This window comes from Amphiprion ocellaris, chromosome 11 (assembly GCF_022539595.1).
Source record: "Amphiprion ocellaris isolate individual 3 ecotype Okinawa chromosome 11, ASM2253959v1, whole genome shotgun sequence".
Lineage (NCBI taxonomy): Eukaryota > Metazoa > Chordata > Actinopteri > Pomacentridae > Amphiprion > Amphiprion ocellaris.
In genome coordinates, this window is record NC_072776.1 from 12,349,487 (window position 1) to 12,373,932 (window position 24,446).

General features: G+C 37.3%; 2 protein-coding genes across 3 annotated transcripts in view; both read left to right on the plus strand.

Moving 5' to 3' along the window:
• Window positions 1–273: 273 nt before the first annotated feature.
• On the plus strand, window positions 274–7,168 carry pofut2 (protein O-fucosyltransferase 2). Its single transcript, XM_023276768.3, has 9 exons — window positions 274–465; window positions 1,211–1,464; window positions 1,638–1,782; window positions 2,080–2,190; window positions 2,928–2,994; window positions 3,265–3,390; window positions 3,487–3,667; window positions 3,918–4,041; window positions 5,240–7,168. The coding sequence occupies exons 1-9, from the start codon at window positions 290–292 to the stop codon at window positions 5,391–5,393; spliced, it is 1,338 nt and encodes a 445-aa protein (XP_023132536.1). The 5' UTR covers window positions 274–289; the 3' UTR covers window positions 5,394–7,168.
• A 5,548-nt stretch (window positions 7,169–12,716) lies between these two features.
• Window positions 12,717–24,446, plus strand: part of abca12 (ATP-binding cassette, sub-family A (ABC1), member 12) — a 67,228-nt gene continuing 55,498 nt past the window's right edge. The window contains exons 1-13 of one of the 2 annotated variants that reach the window (XM_035951214.2): window positions 12,717–12,987; window positions 13,098–13,150; window positions 13,462–13,536; window positions 13,834–13,927; window positions 16,000–16,141; window positions 17,030–17,160; window positions 17,934–18,007; window positions 19,959–20,129; window positions 20,305–20,498; window positions 20,711–20,829; window positions 21,069–21,169; window positions 22,021–22,167; window positions 23,756–23,925. In XM_035951214.2, the coding sequence (XP_035807107.2) occupies window positions 13,471–13,536; window positions 13,834–13,927; window positions 16,000–16,141; window positions 17,030–17,160; window positions 17,934–18,007; window positions 19,959–20,129; window positions 20,305–20,498; window positions 20,711–20,829; window positions 21,069–21,169; window positions 22,021–22,167; window positions 23,756–23,925 (1,409 nt within the window). In that variant the 5' untranslated portion in view covers window positions 12,717–12,987; window positions 13,098–13,150; window positions 13,462–13,470. The remainder of the gene's footprint in view (window positions 12,988–13,097; window positions 13,151–13,461; window positions 13,537–13,833; window positions 13,928–15,999; window positions 16,142–17,029; window positions 17,161–17,933; window positions 18,008–19,958; window positions 20,130–20,304; window positions 20,499–20,710; window positions 20,830–21,068; window positions 21,170–22,020; window positions 22,168–23,755; window positions 23,926–24,446) is intronic. The other variant, XM_023276758.3, reaches the window with a different exon arrangement.

A 24,446-nucleotide genomic window follows, 5' to 3' on the forward strand; every position in this document is an offset into this window, starting at 1 on the left:
TAAAAAGTTAGCTCCTTTTTGGCGAACCAAGAGGTGCCATGTTGTCTGGCCCAAAAAAGATATAACGATACACAAGAGTCCTAGAAATGCGGTCCTGATAATGCTGCCTCCTCTGCTACACACTCTCTATCATCAAAGTCGTTTAAATGTCATCATTCACAAATGTCATTACTCACAAACGTCATTATTTAAAAATATCAGGACTCTGCTGGCTGCATGTGGATGCTGGTTGCTCGGCAACCGTGCAGACGCTTTTTTGGCTTCCGGATGTGCGTGGCTCAGAGGAAATATGGCGCACAGAGCGTTGCATATACCAGTGATATTCCTTACCTCAACTTACTCTTTTAGTGCACTCTTTTTGTCCGTTTTTCTCGCTCTTGCAGCACTTGAAACAGTAAACGGTGACAATGTGTTCAGTGCCAGCCAAACGGCTACTGCACCCGTCGCCGTCGCTCGGGATCTGCGGTAAGTTCACTGTTACGGTTAGCTAGCTAGCAATGCTAACGTACGTTTGGCTACAGTTATTCATTTCTGTCAACTGTGAGTCATGTTTCTTTTTACGGCAACTACAACTTTAGCTTTTGGAAAACGAAGTGTGTGTTTATATCCCGTTTGCCAGACTTAACCGCTTGTGTCAAGCCCTGTGTTCTTGAATGCGAGCAGCGAAAGATGTACCAGACTCCGTTGTGAAAGTTGTCAATTTAATGACTTCGTGTGTATAAAAACCACAAATTCGTCGTAGACCTTTACATTAATAGGTTTTCCAAAACACTGTGGTGCTGTAGCGAAGTTCGGCGTATACATGGTTCATTAAGCAACACTTTAAAGAGTTACATTCTCTTTTATTCACTTAGATTTCCTCCCTCTTTTCTGAGGACTTCTAACGACTCCAGTTGACCAAAACATTGTGAGACCTTATTTGATTAAAAGTAACGTTATCTGCACGACTTTATTTATTAAAGTAGTACACATTAATGAGGAGACTATGTGTGACCAAGGTACTTCCTACATAATGATAGAAACCCACTGTTTTTTCCCCACAAATAATCCCTGACATATTATATTGGCTCAAGGTTGCTCAATTACCATGTGGTTAGTCTAATGTATAGTAAAGCCAGCGAGCCTTCTCCCTTGTGTGCAGTGAACAAACAGTCTGCTGCTACCTTTTTCCACACAGATCTTTTTCTCATGTACCCTCCTGTCATCCCAGGTACCTTCTGTATGATGTAAACCCCCCAGAGGGTTTTAATCTGCGGAGAGATGTCTATATCCGCATGGCCTCCCTGGTGAAAACTTTGAGGAAGGAGGGTCACGACTGGGTATTAGTGCTTCCCCCCTGGGGTCGCCTCTACCACTGGCAGAGCCCCAACATCCACCAGATCCGCATCCCGTGGGGAGCGTTTTTCAGCCTCACTAGCCTGCAGGCCAATGTCCCCGTCATTGAGTATGAAGAATTTGTTGCTGGTGAGCTTATGGATTAAGTAACTAAGACAAGAAAACATTTTCTGAAATTTTCATTGCTTATCTATTGTTTATAAATACAACAAGCTTTTTAGATAAATACTTAACAGCTGTTAACTCTGCTCAGTTTAAATGTGTTGAAGCCAAACACTCATCATTTCTCTCCTTGGGTGTAGAGAATGGAGGCCCATTCATAGACCAGGTTCTGGTTCTGCAAAACTATGCTGAGGGATGGACTGATGGCAAATGGGAGGAAAAAGTTGATGAGCGGCCGTGCATTGAGAAGCTGATGTACTCCAAAGACAAACAGGGCTACTACAGGTAACAAAACATTCTATGTGTACAGGCAGCAATAGCATTTAAAACTAGCATGATGCAGCATAAACAGGTCATATTTGTCTCGTGTTTTCTTCATACAAAATTTAAGGAGGATATAACTTTCAACATTTTGACAGCACAGTGAAAAGTAAAGGTGTGGAAGTCAGGGTGGTGAATGCATAAAGAGTTCACCAAAGAAACTTAATTCTAATGATAGGGGAACGACTTCATCTGTGTATTCCTTCTTTGACATCTCATCATTCATCAAGAACTGTCTCATCTATCTTGTCTGTTTCCAAGGGGCTGGTTCTGGGGCTACGAGGAGACAAGAGCTCGAAATGTAACATGTATATCAGCCCAAGGTCACGCCTCAATCATGGCCCCAGTTCTGCAGAGAAACATCACAGCGATGTGAGTCCACAGAGTAACATACTGATGTAAAGTTTACTGACACATACAGTACACATAGTGTCTTGTCATCTGTCAGATACCAATAGCTGGTAAAAAATGACTGTGGGAGATAGATCAATATTATAATTGTTGAGTTTTGTCGTTATTTAAGACATATAAGTCAAGGTTATTTATTGTATTTAGAAAGGTTCTGCACATTTGTCACACTAACTATAATAGGTTTTTAATTGAACACTTTTTGTTTAAATGAATTGAAGTATACTTTATACCTGCAAAGCTGAAAGAAGATAGAAATCTAAAATTAAAAGAAAAAAAATGATTTATGTGTGTCTGCCGGTAAATTTAGCAATGATTGGTGTTTAGAAGTATATCTAGTTTAATTTATTTCTGTTTACTGTGACAGTGGGAAATGTCTTTTGTGTCACATCTTGAATAAGTACAGTTTTTTTTTTTTGGCTCTTTCAATTAGTTGTACCATTTCAGGAAAGCCTCAGATGACAGATGAGTTAACAAACTACCAAAATAACACTATGTTGACATAAAAAAGTGTCTAAAATGATAGTGTATTTAGCCTAAAAACCTCTAAAAAAATAGTACCTAGTCTTTGATCCTTTTGTTTGAGTGACTGAAAGATGATCTTACTTTGTTGTTGTTTAAGTGTGGTGTTAGTTACAGTTGTTCTCTCAGATTGGTGACACATACAGAGAAAGACTCATTTGTATTTTGCTATGTTGCAGATCAGTTATGCTTGACCGAGCGGAGACACTCCTTCATGACCATTATGCTGGGAAGGATTACTGGGACGTAAGTCAGCTTATATGTAATAGCTGTACTTGAGATGTTGGTGTCACGAGTTAGGTGACATATTTCCTTTTGTTTTGCATTTTTACAGTGTTATTGTTAGACTAAAGCTCACTGTTACGAGGCTTTTGTTAGATGTAATGAAACACTATAGTCTTGTTGAGTTCTCATAGCAAGGCTTGGATTTTTGAATTTTAAAACAACGCTTAAAGGCACACTTTGCTGTCTGTAAACTGATGTACAAATCTTTGTAATTGTGTGTGTTGAATGTAGACCCGACGCAGCATGGTTTTTGCAAAGCACCTGCGAATCATTGGAGACGACTTCAGAGCAAAATACCTGAACTCTACAGATGACAGAGACCACACAATATACAGTGAGGACTGGACTCGCATGAAGGTGGGCCACTGGAGTATTTATCGTGGAACCACTTCCATTTACAGGTTTTAAGCAATAATTAAGCATTGCTTTTGTGTTCCTTTATTTTCTCTGTAGGCCAAGCCTGGTTCAGCTAAAGGCGGGTCATATCTGGGGGTCCACCTGCGCAGGAAGGACTTTATCTGGGGTCACAGAGAGGATGTTCCCAGCCTTAAGGGGGCAGTCAAGAAAATGCGCAGCTTGATGAAGAAACACAAACTTGACAAAGTGTTTGTTGCGACTGATGCAGATGATGAAGGTACACCAGCACATTTAGAGGCAATTTACAATATTGTTGTAGTCATATGATCCTAGAGCATGTGGAAATGTTGGGTCATGCCACTATTTTCTAACTAAAACATTTTGAATTTTCCTGAAAAAAAATCTGATCTACAAGTATGTTGAAACATTTGACACAATAAGATAAGTATTCACTGTATTATAGTGATAATAGAAAAGAAACAAGGTACTAGTAACAAGAATAAATCAAAATGTATGTAATCTTGTAGAACTGAAGGAGCTGAAAAGATTGTTGCCAGACATGGTGCGGTATGAGCCATCCGCAGAGGACCTGGAGCTCTTTAAAGATGGAGGAGTGGCCATCATTGACCAGTGGATATGTGCCCATGCAAGGTAAATACAGTATGTGTTCAGTACATGTAACATGTGTGATGATTAGCAGAGAAGTTTATTAGACAGCTCATTGGATTCAGATAATAACAGAAGATAGCACACATTTTCTATGTCTATGGCTTGTTTGTTCATTACAAACTCTAGAGTTTTCAGTGTTTTCTGTTTGACCACTTCTCTTCTAGCCTGTGTGGTCCCTTTTAAAAATTTATTTTTTTTATTAAACACTATCAGCAGGTGAATGGTTTTTGTCCAATCTTTTGCTTTGTGAACAAATACTGGCCAAATTAGTGACATTACCATCTTCCTCACCCAGTGATGACCATGGCAACCTGCTTGTTAGCATTTTCATTGGGTGCATGTTAATGCTGTTAGGTTTGAGTCTTATTTTACCACAGCATATACCAACTCTGAACCTTTAAATATAGGGTGTATATTAAGTTTATGTATTCAGTTTGGGGTTTTGTACACCTCTCTAAACTACTGAGCAGTCTCAGCAGTGAGGCATAAAAATGCTTCAATCACTCACTACCTGCATTGCTTAAAGAAAGCTAAACTTTGTCACATAGTAGCCCAGTGAGTTTGCAACACTATCTAAGGTCATAAATCTTGAATATATATGGATGGCAGTTTGTTTGATAGCATTTAAATTTTAATGAGCTAGGCGAGGAGCAAAAGTTTCTGTCAATGTTGAACTTGGAGTGGCGGCGTGTGGCTATTTCCTGCTGGCAGTTCACACCAGTGCAGAGTCAATTTATATTCAACTTACAAAAATAGATAAATAAAAAATTCTAACACCAGCCACATTCATTTTTGGCAGGCACAAGATATAATTTAGCTCAAAGCACCACTGTGCAACAATTTACAGTTGTGACTATAAACTGTTATTGCTTTGTCGCTTTTCCATAATCTATTGTATAAGAAACAAAGAACTTCAATTATAAATAGCTCAGAGATAAATATGATAGAAAAAAAAATTGAGAGAATATTTGTTATCTAATGTTAACACTGAATGACTCAGATGTTTCTGCAGTTAGTCATACCTGCCCAGTGAAAACGCTTCTTCTTGAACAACTAGTCAGGGAGACTCGTGCTGTCTCATTGCATGCCACATTCCAAAGTAACTTTCCATTGTCGAAATCTTTTCCATCACTGTCCACTTTGGCTTTCTTTTGTTATGTATTTGTTTGTTTGTCTCCAGATTCTTCATAGGAACATCAGTGTCCACCTTCTCTTTCCGGATCCATGAAGAAAGAGAGATCCTGGGTTTCGACCCCAAAACTACATACAACCGTTTCTGTGGAGACAATGAGAAAGAATGTGAACAGCCCACACACTGGAAAATAGTTTATTAATGTCACCCCTGAGTTTCCTGACACACAAGTGCCAAAAGCAGCGTTAAAGGTGACCTTTATTTGTATGGAAAATAGAAGATATTTGAATTGTTTTGTGGTTTATTTTTTACTTTTTATGGTTTCAGTGTTGTGCAATCAGGTCTGTAGTGACCACTGTGACTCAATTTTACGCTGAAAAGGCCAAGACCAGGATACCAAACATGTATTACTGTGGTGTTCAGCAATTAAATCTCCATATATTTTTAGGTTGTATGTTGAATGTGGATCCTTCACAACAGCCTGGTAGGTAACACTTTTTTATATTTATCTTGTGACGCCAGCACAACTGGTGAAAAGTGTCTTATAATGACTGCAGCAGACAGTATTATGGGGATTTTTTCAGTTTACATTTCATTTGAAATGATTGTGTTCAGTGCTTGGGTGTCTAACCTTTGGATATTGTAATTTTGAAAATATGACTAAGATTTCTTCTTCAAAAATGACAGTATAAAATAGCATTCAGGGATCATGAACACAGTTTATCTATAATGTATTTTTGATCCAAAGTCTACCAGGTAGTCCAGTGAGATTAAGCTTGCAGTTGGTGTTTCTTACCAAAAAGCACAGAGGTTTGATAAATGAAATATATTTTTCCCTCATAAAACAGCACAACTTTTACTTTTTGTGTATTTTTATGCAGGATCCAAATAGTATATGGTTCAAATTGCGTTGCATTAGAGAATTACTGATGATGAAATAGTAGGAGATGTCATGGTAAGTAACATTATTACGAGGATTTTCAGACTTGCCTTTTTAAACAATAGGCTACATATTTGGCATAGTCCACTGCCATGATAATGATATTAATAATTCCCCTGAAAGGGAATGAAGTGGCACAAAGAAGGCACACAACACTAGCCAGCCATTAAGCTTGTTGTCTTACAAAACACATTTTTACTAGAGGATACACAAATTTTGACAAGACCTGTTTGGTATGGGCATAAAAAAAATCATGCTCCCTCACTTTACCAGCTAAAGCAGCTTTAATTTCAAAATCAGCTGAAATGACTGAAATAAACAAAAGATTCTGATTGGCAAGATAGCCTGGCTAGCAACCAAGCAATTTTGCAGAATCTTGTTGAGTTAATGCCACCATATAAATCATAATCAACTTTAAACGAACTTTCAATCCATTTAACATTCCCTGCTCATCCTTGACCCCCAGATTGAGAACCGCTGATCTAACTGGTGTAATTTTTGTTTTACATAAAACTCATTTTTAGCAGATTTTTTTTAAATGACAGAAAATAGATATGTAGAATATTAAAAAAAAAAAAAAACTTTGCTGTTGTTTGTATTATTTTATGGAGTTCCTATTCCACCAACACCACAGTATATTTGTACACAGATATAGTTGCAACTTAACCAGATTTAATTTATAAACTAAATTTAGAAAAAAAAGCTGGAGAAAAAGTCCAAAACATTGAAAACAGATTTGTACACCAAGGTTTTTTGTTCTTTTTTTCCCCCTCTCATTTATCACCTGGCAACCCCTCAGATTTATCTGCTGTCCCTGTATATAAAACTGTAATTAAAGTAGTTCAAACATTTAGAAGAATATGTTGATCTGAGAAACCAAAGTGGTACAGTTTAATACATTAGCTACATTTTGCTGCAGATACTTAATTTTTTTTAAAGACATTTTTTCATGCAGGACTTTTACTTGTACTGGAATATTTTCACAATGCTGTATAGCCAATGGATGTATTACATGCAGTAAAGTTACAGTGAGGGTTTCCAGTGTCTCAGCCTTTTATTTTGTAATTTATTTAATGTGTAACTTTGCATTTTGTGGGGCAGATTCTCTCCTTTGACTTTTTAAAATGCCTGCAGCGTCACACAGCAGCAGAAATGATAAGTGGATCTTAAGACTGAGGGTTATATGTGCATTTACACACGTGGCACAGTGGTATTAGCTTCACTAATACAGGATTTGACGCTTCTGTGTTCCTCTACACAGCCGACATGCCAGCTGTCCCACATAGATTCCAGATTTATACAGTTTATTTGTATTAAAGCTTCTCTGGGTGAATCCTGAGTTCCATCGAAGCTTTCAGGACAGATTAGTTAAGCTAAGGCCAATCATTGTGCACACAGTTTCAGTGTTTTAATTGTGTAATGGGACTGGAGTTAAGGAGGGGATCTTTTCCACACCTCAAATCTTTCTGGACAGAAAGATGACTTCATTTAAATAACCGCTTTTTCATTTCCTTGTTCCATTATCATCATCAACTCATGCACTCACATGAAAGCAAACAAGCGACTTTAGAAACAAGAAATTGACAATAGATCACCTATTTTGCTACATATTTGAATTTCTTAAGGTCATGAATGTCTGCATGACCTGCAATTTTCTACTTCTGAACTTTGACTAAACTGAAGATATGGTATTTAGCTGTAGATACACTGCATTCTGACAGGGACTAACAAAATAGATCATGTTTCTCCCATATTAGCTTCTCTAGCTGGCTCCCTATAAAATCAAGAATAGATTTTAAAATCTTTCTTCTCGCTACAAAGTTCTTAATGACCAAACTCCACTGTATCTTAAAAATCTCAATGTACCCTGTTTTCCTCTAGGCTTACCTGTGGTTCCTGGATTTTCCGAAAGCAGAAAGGGAGGCAGAGCCCTCAGTTGTTAGATTTGGGTATGGGAGGCACACAACCTCTGTATTTTTAAGATGAGGCTTGCAACTTTCCTGTTTGATTATAGTTAGTGCTGACTCATGGTGACATGAACAATTCCTTAGTTGTGCTGTCATAGATACAGGCTGCTGTGGGCCTACACATCATTCACTGACCACCTCTCTTCTACTCTTCTTTCTTTCACTTTCAGTACATTTTTATACCGCCATTGCATGTCACTAAATTTTTGTCTTGTCTCTCACATGTTTTTTTTGTTTGTTTTTTTTGTCTTCTGTATCGATATCTTTGGATCAGGAGCGACACGCCTCTAATCTGCAATCACAAGCCTCACTGTTCTTGAAAGTGTTTATTGTTCTTTTACACATGGCTTTTCTGCTCTCCATCTGCTATTCTGCTATTCCCATATTTTGCATTAAGGCAGACAATAAGCCACTGTGCTTTGAACTGGTTCTTTGTTGGAAACACCAATTTCTGCATCACAGCATATAGTGGGAACCTGGGATATTCCCTCTAAGTGGTCCACACATTCCTTTATAGCACCTATAAATAACAGCTTTTGCTAGTAGTTGCACATGTCATGAGAAAAGGGTTACACTCCCTCATGAAGTTGATTTCTAGTAAAACTCCAATGCACAGGGAATGATGAGGTCAGAGTGAAAATTAGCACAGCTCAGTCTGATTAAAATTTTATCGTAATTCAATCTAAATGTTATTATATTATGTGATATTTTTTCCACCACTAGTAGGCGAATTAAGCAGTGGTTTGTAGTATGCAATAAACCTGAGAAAACCTCTATGTATTATCACTTAAATGTCAAATGATTCCAAACTGAATCACCTTACAATAAGTGCATCACATCTAAATTGAACAATTGGGTATTTGCTCTTATGTAAAATAAAAAAAAAATTCACAGTTTAGATTTACTATGTTAAAAAACATTACACAGTATAGGAATTCAATGCAAAAGAAGCTGGTACATCTTTCATTACTGAGATTGAAATTTTTTTAATTTTTCAATACTTTATAGGCCCAACTTTACTTTTAATGGCAGACTCAGTGCTCTGTGGCATGGAGGATACCAGTGTTGCTTTCTTTTTTTCAGCTGCTTTTTGCTGATGTATCTGTGTTACTCTCCTATTCAAGATACTTTAAAAGTTTTCTTTTGGATTAAACTCAGGCCACATACTTTGCCAGGGAATAGTCATCCCTTTATCGTTCTTTATAAATTCTTGTCTGATTCTGGCAGTGTGCTTTGGATTGTAATACTACTTAAATAATCCTGTGTACTCATGCAGCCTCATATCATCACACTCTCATCTCCTTACCTCACTGTTGGGACTATGCATCCACTGTGGTAGTCCAAACCTGCTTGACCTTTTCTTGGCCATACAAATTTGTCTTTATCTTATCTGACCAAAGAACATGCTCCTAATATTTATCAGGCGTCTTCTCATGATCATTAGCAAAATTTTCCATCTTGCAGCTTTGTGCTGAATGGTCATCTAGGGATGCCATATAGAGGTTGACATAATTCAATGTTCTTCACTCCATCTGAGCTGTCACAGAAACTCAAATTTCTATTGATACGCCCTGTACCATATCTGAAGCACTGGCCCATTTGTGCTTCAGAGCTATTTTGTGCAAAAAGTATACTGTTAAAAAAAATGAAAAAAATAAAATAGTAGTATTTTTTTAAAAAAAAGAAGGGGGACAGTGGTGGCACGATGGTTAAGTCTCTAGACTACTGATCAGAAGGTCAGAGGTTCAAACCCTGATGCAGCCACTGTCGGGCCCTTGAGCAAGGCCCTTTAACCCTTCCTGCTCCAGGGATGCTGTACTATGGCTGACCCTGTGCTCTGATCCCAATTGGTAGAGGTGAAAAGCAACATTTCACAGTGCTGTAATGTATTTGTGACAAATAAAGGCAGATTATTATTATTAACACAGCTGATCTTCCTTTTTCCATCTTTGTAAAGTCTCACAATCAGATTTTTCAGATCCTCGGGTAAATCTTTTCCATGAGTAGCTATGATGCAGACATGCAGATGGATACAAGTTTTCTATCGTGTCTGTCAGTGATCACAGGTGTGTTCCACTCTGGGGCCTGAATATTTGTTTTGATTGTTCATTAGAGGGTATACTCTACTTTTGAAATCGTAAATAATGCATTTATTGAGAAGTGATACATTTTTGAATCATTCGACATTTATATGATCTTGCATAGGGGTGTACTCAATTCTGTGGTATGCTGTATGTCAAACATATTAGACTTTCTCAGAATCCCAATACCAGCAAGATGTTTCTAGTTACAGAGAAACATCATTATCAGAGAAATCATGTAATTTTAGATGATGAATTTTCTATTTAAATGTTTCCCCAATGAAGAAGAGGGTCTGTTTGAGGATCCTAGATTCATAAAATGTGCCTCCTGTGGTAGAGGGTGTACACTACACTTTAGCTTTGCATATTGTTATCAAGATGGAAAACCAGTATGACAACTTTTTATGACTGACTTCTTATTGATATTTAACAATGCATTAGTGTCATATTTCCCCTATGCCCTTCTTGTTTGGTCCAACCCATGAGCTTCCTGCCCATTGCATTGCAACTGTATTTACCTTTAGTAAGGGAAAGAATTTCACACAATGGTCTGCCTGTCTGACAGATGTTACTGACAAAACAGACTTTACAGGCTTTTGTGTCAGTGAATGTTCATGCTGTCAGAAAATTCACACTCCCAGTGAAAAATACGGTAATTCTTTGCAGTCATGCCAAAAGTAACATTGTATTTCTCATACAGAATGTTTATCAATTTCAGAAAAAAAATAGGACTAAAAAATGGTAAATCCCTTTTAAACTGTTATTTTATATATTTTCCAGTGTTTTGTTAAATTAGAGATAATATCCAGTAAAATCCCAGAAAAAGCATATAGAGAACTTTTGTAGTGTCTTATCACCTGCACAATATCAGGTCAATACCATATTGTTTCTGTTGTAGTTTGCTTTTGAATTAAATAATGACTCCTGACAAACCACTGGTTGCCACAGCTAAGCTCAACTGGCCAGTACTTTTACAGTTAATTTACAGATTTTCCCAGTTTTGATAAAGTAAAATCAGAGAAAAGAAGTACGAATTTACACGATAACAGCAACAACAAACAGACAAACAGACAAAAAAACGGCCAAAACTGCATATGGTAAGAATGTCCACCTTGCCTTAAACATCTGTATTTTTATAGATAGTGATATGTTCTTTTACAACATTTGATAATAAAATAATCAAATTATATCATTGTATTACAAAAGTGTTTTAATATTTATAGATTTTACTGTGTGTTTATCTGTAAAAATATTGTAGTTTTACAGATATTAGCAGGCATTTGTGTGGAAAAAAGTATAATAAGGACTGATAAAATGGTAAATTGTAAACTGTCACTTTATAGAATTTCATTGTGTTAAGTTACACACAATATGTAGTAAAATCACATAAAGAGTATTAATTTACATGTTGACTGTAAAAAAAGTCAAAATTGCACATAATGTCCACATGAAAAAAAATTTTTTAGTCATTTATTCTTATACTATGTGTGACCTTAAAATGACACTTGTACTGTATTTAAATCAGCTAAAAAAGTACCATTATTCTACAGATATTTCCCTTTTTTGAATGTTAGAGTATTACAAGTTTTTTGCTCTCACCACTTCTACATTTTGACAGATTTTTTTAAGTGTATACACTACAACCTCTACATAAAATGTGCAAGGCTTAAATTTGAAATCTCACACTTTGTCTAATATATCCTTGAATGATGGGGTTCAGCCAATTTACCTTTTGCAGTACAACCAAAGTAACATAGTATATTTTGAAATTATACATCTCTGAGCACTGCTTTGGAAAGTGTTTGGATTGAAATCACAGATTTATTGGAACAATAAATCTGTGATTTGAATCATAGGCTGCAAAATTACAAATTATCCAATTACATTATTGTTCTGCATTTAGAATATGGAGATGATATTGAGATGGCAAAGCAATACAAGCGTCACATTATACAGTTACATAAGTTTGCAAGCTGTTGTTGGGGGAGGTAGTGTCTCCACTGGGAAAAGTCACAATACCGGGGAGGTAGTGTCTCCACTGGGAAAAGTCACAATACCGTGTGGGGAATCCACAGGGAAAGGTGTCCACGCCTTGTAATTATGGCGAGAGGGGAAGGGACAAAATTCACGTGACACACAAACGGATGTGATTTAAGAATTAAAATTATTGGAAAACCTTTAATATAATTTACTACATTCAGGCAAACTTCAGCATTTTAGCAACTACAGAATGAAATAGAAAATATATTTTTATAGTTTTTTTTTAAAAGCTCGATGTGACTTAAAATACCCCCCCCCCCCCCCAATTACCAGCAAACATCTGTAAAACTACAATATTCTTTTAATGATAAACACATAGTGAAATATATGTTTAAAGATGATCATAATATAATAATAATGTACAGTGTTTCCTCGAAGTTTTTTCCCAGCAGCTGCGGCAGGCTCTCCGGGGAGCCGCCCCAACCCGCCTGTTTGGACAGGCAGGTTGCAGGAGGCAAACATGCCCTTTTCTCACAGACTGACTTTCCTCACACACAGGAGGAGCCTCTCACATTAACAGGAGACAGCAGAGAGGCGAAGCTTGGAGCTGCTGTTACAAAACCTGCCGTGTTGTTCAAGGAGGATTTTTTTCTCTCTCTCTCTCTCTCTGTTTCTCCGTGTAAATTTGTTCTGATTTTACTCTCATAACCAACCGATGGAAAGGGAATCCTGCTAGGCACCACCTAGCGCAATGTCCTCCACAATCAACCTGCGAGCTACAGTCAGATAACAAGTAATTGGATCAATTAAGAGGGCGGCAGCAACCAGGTAGGTCAGCATTGATATATTATTAATAATTACTATGCAGCATTCAGACAGTAAAGCTACTCAGAGATGACATTTAAGTGATTACATGAAGTCATTTTTCTGCCATTTAGTTTACAGGCAAAGTCTCCTGAGACTCTACAGTTACTGTCACTTCAGCTTAATAGTAAGTTTCTTAATGCTGGAGAGACATTAGTTACAAAGTCATCACAGTTGGTTTTCTGCAACTTCTGATAATATACCATTTCCCTCAATCAAAGGAGTTGATCAAATGTTAAGTAAATGTAAAATTTAGAATTCCTTAGACTCTTGGGACATCTTTTCTATAGGTGCTTCATGAATTTTTACTTTTGAAATTGCTTTTTTGGAACCAGATGATCTCTATACCAGAAACATTCCGCCTGCCTCAGCGTGTGGCACTTGCTAAAAAACAAACAGTGTTTGCCATATTTCTCACATACTATGTCTTTATTCTAGCCTCTAGTGATGGCCTTCTTCCAACAGCTGCGACTTCTTCTCTGGAAAAATGGGCTGGCAGTCATCAGACAGCCGGTGAGTGATGTTCAAGTGCAGTGGGAACTTTTATTTAAATTCCTCTGAAAGATGGCGTGAATTCAGAAGCAGCTGAATACCCAGGAAAATTTCACAATGTGTCCCTTAAGTTAGAAAACGGCATCATTTTGGAAAACTCTTGTTTTGTGGCACTTATTCAGGTTGTTTCTCCTGACTAGATCCTTCTTGTGTTGTATTGACTCTCAGATGTACGTCACTTTGGATAAAAGTGTTTGAATTGTAGAATTCTAAAACTATTTTCTTTATCACTGAGTTGTACTTTACCTTGTGTTGCAGTTGTGGTCCTTGACTCTGGTCGTCTGGCCCCTGATCATCTTCATCCTAATTGCTGTGACCCGCACCCACTTCCCTCCCGTAATAACAGACACATGTGAGTGTAAAATAACAAAACAAACAAAAAAAATATTTCCCCAAAATACAGGGCGTTGATCTGGAACCATATTTGATAAATGATATCAATGTCCTTTTGTTACAATGGCATGTCTTTACAAAGAGTACACTTACTATTGTTAAATCATATGTACATATAATGATATTGCATAATGGACAAACCAAATACAGTGCAAGAAAACAGAATAAACGTTCATTACGCAATAGTGAAAACGTGCCTGTAAGCTGCCCTATCACTACCAAAGATAGAGCCTTTATCAGGGCAAAGATAACCAATGAAAACTTTCTTTATGAACATAATAATGATATTTTGTATGTTTCTGTATTTTCAGAGTATTTTAATGAATATTGCTCTGAAAACATTCGAAACCAGTCATCAAAGAAGTTTCATGATATTTGAAGTGTCAATAATTGTGGAACTTAGGAGAAAGACAGTTTTTGAAACATTGCATTGCGATAAAATGGCCTGAAATGGACCTCAGGGTTTTTGTTTGGCATCTTAAAGGTCAGCAGTTTTACAATAAGAGGCATTAAGTAAGTAAACAAAAGGAGAATTAAACTCAAACATCAATGGCCCTTCAGATATGAGCCTATCCCAACACGTTTGACGTGGTATTTGTACTCCTTTATTTTTTTAAGCCCCACTAAGTGTGATCGCATTCATTTATTTGTAATGAATGTGGGTGAAGGGGGATTTATATCATCTACACCCTTGGCTGAATACTTAATTTATGTTGGGAGGGGCAGAATTTGCAACCAGTTTGTTCAGAAAAATATAACAGCGGTCTTCCAGTTACGTTCAATTCTTTAACAAATCTGTTGCATTCTAAAAACAACCTTCTAACCTGAACTGGAAAACTAAATGTGCTTCTAAACAACCATTTTGAATTTCCCCTGGCGTGGGGAGAAATAAAGGACTTATCTTATTTTGTTGTTAAGCCTTTTTTGATGAACCACATTTTAAAGAAACTGGGATTTATTTGGAATTTAATAACCCCTCCTTGTGTCCCAGTATAAAAGCTACCCAGTAAATCGAAACAGTAGAAGCTACTGGGAACAGGTGCAGCATTTGACCGCACCCAAAACAGGATAATACCATCTTCAGTATCTGATCAGACCAAATGACCAGCAGTAACCTAGAATCATATTACGTAGTGTTTCAGGCAGTGTAACTGACATCTAGATAAAAAGGAATCTAAAAATTTCAACCCAATATGGATTTCGGTTTGATAGTCCTTGATTATATGTATTATATACATATATGTATATATAATAGAAATGTGGAGTGGCTGTTTTCCATGACTCCTGTTCTATTTGTGGACATGTTAGTATTGTGTTGGGAAGGCAACAATATGTACAAAAAATACATATGCAGTGTTACTAAGTATTACTTAGTCAGTCTTACTGACTAGTTTCAAACCTGCCATTGGTTCCAGTGCCACTTCAAATACATGCCTTTTCATTCTTCTCCTTTAATGCTCATGAGTCACTGTTTTGTTACTTCACTGCTTTCCCTCCAGGTATGTAAACTATACATTTATTTCATATAACTGGTTGTATAAATGACTTTGATGTCAAATGTAATCCAAGTCTTCAAAGGTGGCTTCTATGCTATTATTTTCATAATGAGTTCCGTGAATGTCATGGCTGTCATTAGACAATTGCTGTTTGCTGCATGAATACACAGCAATGTTCTGTGTTCTGTGCAGGCAGTCAAGTTGAAATTGCTTGACTGCAACTTGATCTTCAAGCTCTGCTTTTGTTTTGTGCTGAATGTAGGCATTAGCTGAGATTGTTGTCTGACAATAGATGTATAGGTTGCACACAGACACTGATACAGCCTAGTAGATATGATAACAGCCCTCTGATCCTGTGGTTAAAAATGAACTTACAGCGCTACAGACAACTTGACAGATTCTCCTCTTTTTCTATAGCTGTTGCTGAACGGCTCACGTAGAATATTTGTCCTGAACTTTATGATAGTTAGCTACTTAGTGTTTGCTGAATTTACATAATGAAGTATTTTGAAAGAATTCTGAATGTCTCCTTTAGGTTATGTGGGACCTCGGAACCTCCCCAGCACGGGTTTCTTCCCTTTCCTGCAGACCCTCATGTGCAACACAGACAGCAACTGTCACAACAACTCTTACCTGCCTGACCCAATTACAACAACAAAGTCATCTACCAATAAAAGGTAGAGCCATTCACCAGCACAGACTGTATATTATTTATTATCTGACCTCCAAGTTATAATTTCAGTCAACAACCCTGCATCTGCACTGCTTCATGCAACTCCCATATGTTTACTATATGTCTCTACTGGCCTGTGTCATGTGACTGAAAGAAAAAAAAGAGGTGCAGATGATGCTAAAGTCACAAAGGAGGGGCACACCTCAGCACGGCAGCAGCACAGGAGATGATGAGCCAGTGTTATCATGGAAATATAACAACAACAGGCTTCCCTCTGTGTAGGAAGGGAAGTGCATCAGCCTGCTGCATTTCATTGTAAAGCAGAAGTTGACTGATGTACTTTCTTAGAAACTAATCTGTCAGGCACCTGTATGCTTTTTTTCAGTGGTAAAAACAAAAGAAACCGCATCAGGTAGTGGAAATGACACCATTTTTTAAGGTGCTGTTCTGTTTGTAGAATTTAAATTCCACACACAGGAATAATAGTGGCTGGTAGAAAAACCTATTTGTCAATCTTTCACCCTTCAGTTGCTTTTCAACAAGCCTTTTTTTTTTGTTTTAGATAACTAGAGTGTTACATCAGCAGATTTTACATTCAGAACATTTTTTCCATTTTGCATCATGTTCCCAGAGTTTTCTGTGTATTTCAGTCTAAATATGATCACTGTAGTAAATGTTGAATATCTTGTCACTTTACCAAACTGCAATGATGAATGTCTTGTTAGCACACAACAACGTGTATTTATATATTTGATTTCAGCTACTAGTCTTTGACTGGCTACGGGTCTGTTTCCGTACAGCTGAATATGAATTAGAAATATGGCTGAAAACGTTTTTGGTACGTACATTTGGTTGAAAATCTGTATTATCTCATCTGATCCTTCTGTAACAGGTCGGCCATGTTGCAAAACACTTCTCCGCTGGTAAACCTGGCTCAAGGGGGAAATTTGTTCAACTTTTCTTTCTCCAGTGACTCCCGCAAAAATCCTGCAGCCCTGATGGAGGTCTGGAAAAGCATGCTGGGTATGTTATCCCCCTTCACAGATCCCTTCCTGTTCTATACACCATGCTAACATTTCCATATGTTTCACATAAAGGTTCTCACCTACCTTTTTACACTGTGTTACAAACAACAATTTGACACTCTTTCATAACTGAGGCCTATTTAATATGGTAGACATGTCACATGTTACTAAGAATACACTAGTGAACAATAGATTTTTCTTCATTTGTAAATTTGTGTAGATTTTTGGATTTCCAAATGATTAAACACAATGAAGCATCCCACTGAACTTCTTTAAAGAAGAATTGGCATTCTGGGGATTACCTTTGTTTATTGTCTTGCTGAGAGGTAGATGAAAAGATCAATACGTGCCTGTTCAATATGAGGCTGGAGTTACATGCCTTAGAGGGTGGAAACAGCTAACTCGATTTATTCTGAAAACAAAGGAGTCCACTTTTGTTACAGATTTTAAAAAAGGAGTTGTGTGAGTGACTTAATTCAAGGTACTAGTTGGAGGAGTTTTATTGTTTGTTTTGGAAACAATCTGTAGGCTCAGGTTAGCAAATAATTTCCTGGTAGGGCCAACAATCTGTTCATCTAGCTGTTTGCAAGAGAGCAAAGACATAATTCCAAAACACACGGAAATACTGTTTTAAACCACACTAAAAAGATTTTTTTGACAATTTGATTAATTATATTAAGTCTTTGTCCTCGTGTTTAAATGATAAGGTGACCATATTATCACGTCACTCCAAAAGTATGCAATGTTCAATCATGTTTTCTTGTGTTTAAGGTTCATCTTACCAAGGAAGCCCTAAAAATGTCTCTTTCATGAGTGTCATGAATGCCACTGGCTGGCAAGACAAGGTGGGTATTGTTAAGGTATAATAGATGGAACAAAAATGCTCCAAACAAGTAGGGCAGCTTAAATTAATTTTAATTCCATGCCAATAGTCAACTAATTATTAAATGGCAATGCAAGAAGGGATAAAAGAAGGAACTGATAATAGATTTTTGCTTTAAACTCCTTGTTCATGTCCAAGTGTAGCAAAGTACCGATGTGGGTGACCTGCATCTAAATCATATTTAAACCTCAAGCCTACAGCAAAGCAAAATTAAAAAATTAGGGCAGGGACTTTAGCGCGTTAATTTAGACCAATTAATTACGGCGAACATAACGCGTTAAAAATAATAACGCAATTAATTGCACCCTCCTCAGTTCCCTCATTTCTGGCACACCGGCAACTCTGATGAACACTCCAGCCCAGTAGGTGGCGGTAATGAACCTGAAGTCTGTTTGTAGCCATGAAGAAAAGCACAGGAAGCACTGAGTGAAGTCAGGCACTGGTGAACAGTGAAGGAAGACGAGATTCAGCTTGTTGGGCAGAAAGTTTCCTTTTAAAAATCTTCCCGAAGGCAGCTTGGATAAAAGCCTGGTTGTGTGCAAATTGTACAACAAAGAGTTTTCTGATCACTGCGTCTCTTCAAGCCGACGGTATCACCTCAATGTAAAACATGTTGCTGTTAGCACCAGAGCTAACGTTAGCTACGAGTCATGCTAACGGCTAACGGTGTAGCCATCCCATAATAGACCACTTTTCTAGACAGTGCTTGAGTTTACAGAAAGTCTTAAAATGTTGAATAAAATCGCTATAATTGCACTTAGATTTGCAGTAATCTGTGAATGTAGCAGACATGAAAAATGTAGATAAATAGAAATGAAACATTTTTGTGGTTTAAGTTTTTACTCCGTGGAGGCTCTGCCTCCTTGGAGGAGGAATAACCTAAACAACAAAATATCTCTTTTAATAACTTAATTATAAAATTTTTGTTTATAAAAAATTACATGAATAAAAACTGATATTCCTATAAAAAGAACCATCAAAATGACACCATTTATCAGACCCAGAAAAGATGAAAACAGAATGAATCTCTGGATTTTCAACTTTCTGAAGCTCCTTGAACTACTTATGATGATTTTATGTGCCATACAGTGAAAAAAACAACTAAATTCAGGCTTTAAGTCATCAAAATAATTTTTTTCTATATGCCCCATTTTCCTTTTTTTAAATAAATTTTAAATTATAAACACGTATATGTCTATTCATTGATTCAACTGTCAACCACAATTTTATTTGTATTGAAAAACTTCACTTATTGTGTCAAATATTGCTATTTGACAAAACTGCAATTATTGTGATTAATTACAAAGCCTGTAATTAATTAGATAAAATTTTTTTTATCACATCCCACCACTAAAAAAAATACACAAATGCATTTGTTTTTTTCACCACAACTACACTTGATCGATGTAATCAGTTAATCTCAGGACCTAAAGCAAAATTAAAAAGGTGTATCACATGATTGTGCTGCAGAATATGGACAAGTGCAGCATGAATCATCCTTTTCTATGGTAAATCTTGTTGTGCTTCCTTTTTGTTGCATCAAATTGGAAAGAATAAGGAGAATTAATGTAAATTTTTGCTGAGTTTTTTTTTTTTTTTTTAACATTGCCTTGTGATATAAATATGGAGACTTCCTGTATTTCAAAATTCTCTCAAGTGTCTTTTATCTATCAAACCCAAGGCTGTTATCTGACTAAATCTGAAGATTTTTTTTCAGCAAGAGTTTGAGATGAAGCTTTGGGTTTAATAGTTGATAGAGGAAATATTGGAAGCAGTATGATTTGAAGATGCAATCTCTATTTGTGTTCAGAAATTCTAATAATAAATGTAAACTAATCTTTTGGATTCATGCCTTTGCTTAATATATGCCTCAATATAAAACCTTGAATTTCCATAAATCGTGTTCCTTGCAGGAGTCCTTGGGAGAAATGCTGGATTCAGAGAACCTGTTGAAGCGGGCCATCTGTGCTATGACTCTGCACATGACACATCCAACCTCACCCAGTGCCTTCACCTCTGCTATGGTCACTTTTTGCAAGAGCAACAACACTGTAATGGAAGTCTTACTCACCCTGTCGGACCAGGTATGTTTTTGCTCTTCTTTTTGCTTCTCTACAGTATGTGGCTTCAAGCCTGCATCTGTCAGCTTGCTGTTATTAGCACAGTGGGTTGTCATTAACTCTGTTTAATGTGAGGCAAATTTACAGTGTTGCTATCGAGAGAGCTTTTGGTGACAGAAATGTTGTCTGTGGTTATCAGAAACTGACGGAGCTGATGACGAGAGACACAGATGAGATGATGAAGCTGGCTGGGAAAGTAATGCTGTTGGTCGACCAGATGCAGAATGAGACCTCGATGTGGGAGAACCTCCTAGCTATTCCCGAGCTCTTCTCTCCAGGTTCTGTTGACGAAAAGCTGAGCAGCACAGAAGCCCTGCTCACAGAACTGCAAGGGTAATGTATTTTCAGTGATTGGACAAAGCAAAGTGAATGAAGGGAAGCTGTATGCAGCAGTAAAATAAACCCAACCCTTAGTGACTCCAGGGATTTAAGGGTTTAGACCACCAGCAGGGCAAAGTGAGTGTTTAATCACTAGCTCTGTGGGGTGTTTGCTACGAGTTCTGTCCTGTTTTGCACATTAAATGTTTTCATCCTGGTCTCTTTAGTGCCATGCATGTCATCCAAAGCAATTTCCCTGAAACTGGTGCCACACTCTCCATGGTGCAACCACTGCTTGCTGGAGGCATTAACCTGATTCACTATGTTCAAAACTGGCCTGGAAAAGGTAACTAGGTGCCATCGATTTCACTGCACGCACCGATTCAGAGTTTTGTTTGTTTTGTTTTTGAAATTGACATACATTTATTGATTTCTTAAATGCACAAACACAATAAAACATTAGGTTTTGCAAATTGGGGAAAATCACAACGCATTACACTCCTCTTCAAAATCAACATAGCAGAAGAAAATGTCGCAAATCAAGTTGAGCACTGACTTCTTGCCATGTGATTTATTCCTGCTCAGGTGTTTACATTTCCCTGGGAGAGGTTGTCACTTTGAAGAATGATTCACTCAGTGAAATCGTGAAACGTGTTCTTCAAGAGGTGCAGATACCACTGGACAAGGTACGTCTGACTGTAAATTCCTGTCATGCAGTGTGCCGAAGACATAGACATGCCACACAGCACATTTCTTTGCTATGTGGACAAAAGTGGTTGCAAAACAGTGTCATTTTACACTCCCGCTGCAGTCTTGTTGGTTTACATGTGTAATATAAAACAATCACCACCAGTTTCGCCTTCAGGGTTGCCAAACTGGTCTTATCACTCTGCTTTCCAATATGGAAGTCTCATGTGCCACATTTCACTGCCAGACTGAGTGAGGAAACCAGACTCAAAGCAGGAAAATATAATATGAATTTGTCAAGAAATTGCTTTCATAACATTCTAAAATATTATACATACATTCACTTTCTCGCTGAGAGTGACCAGAATGATTCCACTCTCACATGAACCTTCCTGTAGAGGGAAACAGGTCTGTTTGAAGGGAACAAAACCCTCTTTACTGGACATCATTAACGTTTTTTCTATCTTGTCTGTCTAATTAGAACAAAGAATTGGGAATAAAAAATTTTTTTTTTTTGCAGAACTTGTCAATATTTCTTGTCAGTCAGCCAGCAGAGATTCCTGTGATGTTTCTGGTCCTGTTACATAAACCCTTGTAAATAAATAAGACTATATGTTCCCTATTTTTTCCAGTCTCGGTGTCAAGCTAAGCTAACCATCTCCTAGTTAAAGCTTCATATTTACTGCACATTTGAAAGTGGTCTTTTTGCAACAACAAATATTAAAGGTATATTTGCCTAACTGATTGTTCCACATACACTCAGTTACTTCTGTTCTCCTATCAGCATGTCTAAATGAGTCAACACTTAAGTTTGACCACTGTTCCATTATAAATACTATAACTGTCTTAGGCTATTGGCCTGACGATGGACAAAGACATGGTGCGTTCGTACTTGTGCGACAACACCAGTAACTCAATGTGGCTGGCAGCAGGGTGCAGTTCAGGCACTGTGGACATGCTTTTGAGTTGGATCAGCCCCGACGAGGCTGCAAAGCAGGTAAGATAGAATCTTGAATCTTATCAACATCAGCAGAGAGAATCACAGACGTCAGAAATGAGTCTGCTACTTGATGTGCGTGTGGGTGCATTTTTCCTCAAGTCTTGTCTCGGCTTTCTTTTTCACTGTCTCATGCTGCTCGTCTGTGTTTTTCCTGCCTTTGCTCCTAATTTGCTGTTTCAAGTGCCACCTTCACAAGTAATTAGATTCGAAGTATACCAAATAATTAGTCCATAGCTGCAGGAAAGCTGTTGGCCATGGCAACAAGCAACTGCAACTACCAGGCTGCACCTGGGAAACAGATACCTCAAGGATGTCCAATTAGCTCTGCCATGGGGGTATGCATGTTTTGACGAGACTATTCCCCATCAGAAGCTGTTAACTAACACCGTCATCACCTTGTGCACTCACTCAAACAGTCAACTGGACATCAATTAGTCGTCTGAGACTCCCATATAGAAATGATGTTCATTATGTCATAATCATGTCATCGTAGTCTGACATGTCATCTGTAGATTCATTGGCACGGTGCACATATACTAATGACATGTGCTGTAGTGCTAGTAATTAACCCTTGGTCTCAGCTTGTATACTTGAAAATCCCCAAATGATTAAGTTATGTAAGCTATAAAAAACTTGCTAAGGTTTGCATGCTGAAGTGTTAGTATTTAATATTCATAGCACTTAACATTTCTTAAATCAAAACATGCAATATTGCTAAATAACAAGTAAAGTCCACTTTTCATACACAATACCAAAAGACTTGTGATAGAAATTGCTTTTTTGCTGTTTAAAAATAGAAACCAAAACACATCTGGTGCAATCTACTGTTCAAAGAATATTAAAACAAATATCAGTAGAGTAGTTAAATGAAGACTCACAATTTTGCAATGTGTAACGTATTTAAATTATATACAACTGATCAACAACTAAGAAGATTTCCACAAAAATGCTTTTTCCAAGTATCAATTCAGTGGCTCATTTCTTGCTTGCTTGCTGGTTTAATGCTGAGTTCATATCATATTCTTTAGCCCATAATTATGTGTTGCAAAATGGGCAAAAAACATTCCACAGTAGCCTTTGGCTTGCAAATGTAATCAGATGCATTGTACATTTTTGACCCTGGCAGTGTCTCCCAATTGCTGAACAGAACTACAGACATACTGGCAGAATTGCTACAAATGCACCATAGTTGCATCAAAATACAATCAAATACCAATGTAACTGTAATTTAACATCCAATTCAGCTAATTTTATGAGAGACAGTGTTTGCATCTGGTCTCACTTTGTAACAAACTGTTTTAAATCTGCATCACAACAAAGAAGTTAATTCAGGCTGCTTATCTGGGGCAACTACAAGGTCAATACTAGTTCTAATCATGTTGGAATAATGCATGAACACTCCCAAACTGGAGTTAAGGGTGTTTTTTTTCCAGCTCTTTTCTATTCTTCCAACGTTGTCTGAGTGCAGCGTTAATTTTATCTCAGTGGTTCAAGAAAAGAGTGTGAAGTAGAGAGACGGACAGAAAATAGTTTAAATCCTTTAGAACTTTCTTATCCCTTTTCATTTTAATCATGTTATTCCCAGGTTCTCCTGGCATGGAGCAAGCTTGTCGCTCCTCATGATGTGTCCTTTGCCAAAGGGCTGTTGCACAGTGTGATGGGAGGAGGTTCACCTTCTGGTGGACATGGAGGCTCCAACATCACGAGGAACCGGCGCAGCACAGCTAAACAACCACAAAACATCGAGGAGGAGCTGTAAGTACTGCTGTATTTCTTCCCTTCGCAAATCCATCAAGGATATTCAAACTTATTAATGTTGGAAAAGCTAAAAGAGCAAATTGGCTTGCAGAAAATAAATGGACTTTCCGAATGTCACAGCAAGTTTTAGAGAATGTAAAATTTCTATTTGGGTGCCGGATTATATCTTATTTAGTATTAATCAAAGTTTAAAAAAAACAACAAAAAACAGCAGTGTTAAAATTTCTGGGATACTGTTTGAGAAAATCTATTTTACAGATAGTCTTTCGGGATGTTTAAAGTCATTTTTATACTGATTCAATCATTTGTTGTATAGCTGCTTCTGTAATTGTTTATTGGATTTGATACCTTATAATTTGAAATCCTGTTATGTCTTCTCCTGCCTGCTTATCTTTTTCAGCTTCTGCTCTGCAGTCAGCCAATTTAGAATTTTTAATTTCCTCTTGCATGTATCAGCCTGAATATTAGAGAACTGTACACAAATCAGTAACTTCTTCCCCTAGTTTTGTGGCTACTGT

What these genes read in the sequence shown, in the direction of transcription:
- pofut2 (XM_023276768.3), top strand. Translation starts at nt 290, where the DNA reads ATGGCGCACAGAGCGTTGCATATACCAGTGATATTCCTTACCTCAACT. An exon ending in GACAAACAGGGCTACTACAG is followed by an intron (nt 1,783 to 2,079) that starts GTAACAAAACAT and finishes TCTGTTTCCAAG; the next exon opens with GGGCTGGTTCTGGGGCTACG. An exon ending in CTGGGAAGGATTACTGGGAC is followed by an intron (nt 2,995 to 3,264) that starts GTAAGTCAGCTT and finishes TGTTGAATGTAG; the next exon opens with ACCCGACGCAGCATGGTTTT.